The following is a 4,847-nucleotide window of genomic DNA, read 5'->3' on the forward strand; positions in this document are numbered from 1 at the left end:
TCCAAACTACTTTCTAAAAACCTTTTTAAAGTTGGTAAATAAACAATAAAAACTAAATGTGAATCTTTCCTGTTCACGGTTTTAGAGGCTGGCTCCTCCCTCGACCGTGACAACATATTTCCTCCCTAACAGCGTCACAGGTTGCATTCTGGGCGTGAACTATCATCTACATGATCATGCAAAGCAGTTTCTGTTGAGAGGAAATGAAACTTACAGGGCTGTTCTGACTGAGTGGTGCAATGTCTTACAAGGGATTTCACCTGGACCGAAGGAAATACTCCTGTTCCATCTGTTTGGATCTACTGAGGCATCCGGTGACTATTCCCTGTGGACACAGCTACTGCATGGACTGTATTCAATACTTCTGGGATGGAGAAGAGCAGAGGAGGATCCACAGCTGCCCTCAGTGCAGGAAAACATTCAGACCAAGGCCTGTCCTGGAGAAAAGCATCATGTTGGCAGAGTTGGTGGAGGATCTGAAGAAGACTGGACACCAAGCTGATCACTGCTATGCTGGACCTCAAGATGTGGCCTGTGATGTCTGCACTGGGAGGAAGATGAAAGCTGTCAAGTCCTGTTTATCCTGCCCAGCTTCGTACTGTAAGAATCACCTCCAGCCTCATTATGTTGCTGCACCTTTACAGAAACACATTCTGGCGAATCCCAGCAAGACTCTCCACCAAAACATCTGCTCTCGTCACGATGAGGTGATGAAGATCTTCTGTCGTACTGATCAGCAGTTTATCTGTTATCTCTGCTTACTGGATGAACATAGAGTCACTGAAGTGAGTGTCTTCCTGCCACAACCAGAACCAAAGAACAGAGCTGGATTCTTAAAGTATTCATGTAGAATCAGACTTCATCCAAACACAGCAAACAAATACATGTCATTGTCTGATGGGAACAGAAAAGTGACATTAATGAATCATCGGCTGTCTTATCCTGATCATCCGGAAAGATTCACTGACTGGTTCCAGGTCCTGAGCAGAGAGAGTCTGACTGGACGTTGCTATTGGGAGGTGAAGAGGAGAGGAAGAGGAGTTGATGTTGCAGTTTCATACAGGAACATCAGCAGAGCAGGGAAATCCAACAAATGCGCCTTTGGGTTCAATGAGAACTCCTGGTCAATATCGTGTCAAAAAACGGGTTATACTTTCTGGCACGATGGAGTTGAAACTCAGGTACCAGGTCCAGTTTCCTCCAGAATAGGAGTGTACCTGGACCACAGAGCAGGTATTCTGTGTTTCTACAGCGTCTCTGGTACCATGACTCTCCTCCACAGAGTCCAGACCAGATTCACTCAGCCTCTACATGCTGGGGTTCAGTTCTATTACTACCTAAATTCCTACCGAGGAGGCGACTCTGCTGAGTTCATGAAACTGAATTAGTTTGCTGAAAATCGCAATTTCAGTCACCACAGTTTTCACCATTACTGAACTTTGAACAATGCCACCATTGCTCAAAGTTAAACTTTTAAACACACTTCATATTAAGAACTTTACCAGGTTTATTTGTTTTGGTTTATTTGCTTTTAAAGGACGGGGTGTTCAGGCAACCTGTGTAATGAATTTAACAAAAACAAAATGCAAAATGTTTAATTTGACTGTTAAATTGATGTAAAGTCTTTTTACTCACATGTTAAGTTACAGAAGTAAAGTTGACTTGTCCTGATAAAAATTTTCCATGGTTCATATTATTGCTGGAGTATTTGGGCCAAGATAAGAAAATAAAACATAAATAAATAGAATTACAAGAATAAAGTCATATCATTAGGGGAATAAAGTTAAAAAATAAAGTCACAATTTTGACTTTATTCTCAAAAAATAACTTCTCATATTATTATGACCTTATTCTTGTAATATTATGACTCTGATCATAGGTTGTTTCTACTGTATTTTTATTTTTAATACATTTGCAGGACACTCAACAACTATTTCCCATATTATCTTAAAGGTGTATTTATGTGTTTAACTTTGAGAAAAGAGATTAATTTAATAGTTTGGCACTCTAGTTCATCTGGATTAGAGAATAAGAGCTGTGAACCGATTCTCTGTTGATCTGGGATTGTTAATTTTAATGTAGTTTATGTTTCACTCATAAACAAGAGTCACATTTTTGGTTTGACAACATTTATTTCACAGTCAAAAAACAAATCCACAGGAATTGTTGGCACAAGGGTTCCACTCCAAACCCAGTTTCAGTTCCTCATTAAAGCAACTTTAAATATTGGCAACCTGAAATATCCCAGCCCAATCATAACCAGTGGGAAGCCGATCGGTTGAACCCGTCGGTCTTCCAAACAAGCAGCTCAGTCTCCGTCTTCTTTCCTCTGATCCTGAGAGTCCCGGATCGGCCGCATCGGATCACCTGATGGTGCGGTACATCATGAAGTCCACCGTGGTGCATCGTGGGAACTTGCCGATGGAGCTCTCCTCCACGGGCGTGTAAACTTTGATCTGCCTCATGTGCGTGTCTCTGCCGTTCTGATGGTTGGCGAGCACGGCGATCTGGATCATGAAGGTACTGATTGGTTCGTTTGTTCGCTGAAAAAAAACACAGAAATGAAAAGTTAGACACTGGGAAAAAAAAAACAACCCAGAATAAACAACATGAAAATGAAAACAGAAAAACTTCAGGGATGCTTTAAATTTGCACCATAATCTAAAAAAAAAAAAACACTAAAGTTTTATGCTGTGGAAAAACACTGCCGCCAGGTGGTGAAACCCAGAACTACATATGTGTGAAGTCAGGAGGAAATAAAATGCAGTTTTCAGGTATTTAAGATATAAATAAACAGATAATTTATGGAAATTAACATTTAAAATTCAGGGTTTGCTTTGTGCAAATAAACATTAGGACCATACTTAAAAATAAGAAGATAAAATGAGGAGAATTAAGTTCAAATAACATGATGTTAAAATCATAATATTTTGAGAATAATGTAATATTATGAGAATAAAGTCATAAAGTTACAAGAATAAAGTTGTAATATTTTGCTTTTTTTTCTCTTGTTAATTCAACTTTACTCTCATACAACTTTATTCTCATAATTTATCTTTTTATTTGTCCTAATGTGACTAATATTTTGTCGCAGTTTTGGACTGAAAAGCTAAAAACAACCTTTCAACCCTTGGAAAAATAAAAACATGTTTCAGATCAGGCAGGAAAAAAATTATAAGTTTTGCACCGCTTCCTGTTTTCACTGAATCCAAAAACAGAATCTTGATATTTTTACCTGATTTAGTAGAGAGATGTGAATCCAGCCGCTGGGCTCCACCATCTCCAGCTGCTGCAGAGACGAAGATGAAACAATCAGACGGGTTTAACGTCCAGCAGCAGTGAGCCGCAGAAACACCGACTTACCCTGATCTCTTGAAGGTTGTGGAAATTGTTGCCCACTCTCACAGAGATTTTACTGGGCGTGTAACTTTCATCTGATTTATAATCGGCGTAAATACACAACATCTTCACCGTCGTCCTCCTCCTGCAGACGACCAATCAGAGACAAATATATGACACAGAAATCAGAAACGTAACAAACGATAACAATAAAACCTCAAAACTCTGCTCTAAAATCTGCTTTACTCTAAAATTTTGAATATCCAGAAGTTAAAAACCGCTTGTAGCTTCTGCTGTTCATATCAAGTAAAATCAAACCTACACATTTTTGTAATTCTTGTGCTACTAATTTAGAGCAGTATGCCACACTTTTCAGACTGTTACTGATAAAATCGCATATCTTTTCTCATCAGTTCACAATTGTGACCTACTTTTAGTTGAACTAACACAAATAAATCCCAATATACTATATAGAAGTTTCAATGTGACAAAGTTTGAAAAGTTATTGTATGTGAATACCATTTTAAGAAACTTTAGATTTAAAAGATCGAAAGAAATGATTCATTAATGGCTCAGTAACCAATATTTCATATTATAATAATCAAATCTTAGTCTAATTGTTCTTTTCTTATCGTTTTCCTTCTGGCTAGATAAAAATTTTGACGACTTATGTAGAGATTAAAAGAAAAGCTACAAACTGTAGTTCAGAGTAAAGTACTGACAGTGAAGAATTCAGATTATTTATATGTATAAGGTACATCCAACATGATTTCTAGCAGATGTTTAACAATTTAACACATAAATAGGGGAGGAACTCGGTCTATATAAGAATGAATCTGAAGTAAGAAGGGACCCGATGTGATTCAGAAGGTTTTTTCCAGAAATACCTGAACTGAATGTTGACCAGGTGCGGCTGGGATCCATCTGACTGCCAGTAGGTCTCCAGGTTGTCATCCCTCAGCTGATCCACTCCAAACCCTGCGCACAGGACGCGTGTTTTCCACCGACACCCCTCTAAATGTGTGTTTCTGTAGATCCGGTGCAGCGGTTCCTACCTGGTTTACAGGAGGACAGCGACCACACCGCCTGGGAGCCGATCTCCCGGACCGTCCCGGTCCGCTCAAGCTGCTTCGGGTCAGCACCGGGTGGGGTCTTGCTCGGGGTGGCCATCCTGCAACTATGGAGACCGAATACAAGCGATATTTAGTTGAGTTTTGCACTAATACGCAAAGCAAAAAACTGATTTCTTGTACAAATTTTAAATCTTATTTACACAAACTACTATAAGCTCATTAGATGATCAGTTTCAGGATCTGAATAAGTTTGTTCGGACATTGCGAAAAACTCGGCGATATTTAGTTGAGTTTTGCTCTAATACGCAAAGCGAAAAACTGATTTCTTGTACAAATTTTAAAACTTATTTACACAAACTACTATAAGCTCATTAGATGATCAGTTTCAGGATCTGAATAAGTTTGTTCGGACATTGCGAAAAACTCGGCAAGCCA

At 38.9% G+C, this 4,847-nt stretch overlaps 1 protein-coding gene across 1 annotated transcript; it reads right to left on the reverse strand.

The window, feature by feature from the left end:
- Positions 1-2,112: 2,112 nt before the first annotated feature.
- Positions 2,113-4,538, reverse strand: anapc10 (anaphase promoting complex subunit 10). The gene is made up of 5 exons (XM_007571803.2): positions 4,395-4,538; positions 4,227-4,317; positions 3,364-3,484; positions 3,236-3,289; positions 2,113-2,543 (listed from the first exon to the last, which is right to left on the reverse strand). The coding sequence occupies exons 1-5, from the start codon at positions 4,507-4,509 to the stop codon at positions 2,364-2,366; spliced, it is 561 nt and encodes a 186-aa protein (XP_007571865.2). The 5' UTR covers positions 4,510-4,538; the 3' UTR covers positions 2,113-2,363.
- Between the last annotated feature and the right edge of the window lie 309 nt (positions 4,539-4,847).

The sequence above is a fragment of the Poecilia formosa genome, unplaced genomic scaffold (genome assembly GCF_000485575.1).
Source record: "Poecilia formosa unplaced genomic scaffold, Poecilia_formosa-5.1.2 Scaffold288, whole genome shotgun sequence".
In the NCBI taxonomy this organism is placed as follows: Eukaryota; Metazoa; Chordata; class Actinopteri; order Cyprinodontiformes; family Poeciliidae; genus Poecilia; species Poecilia formosa.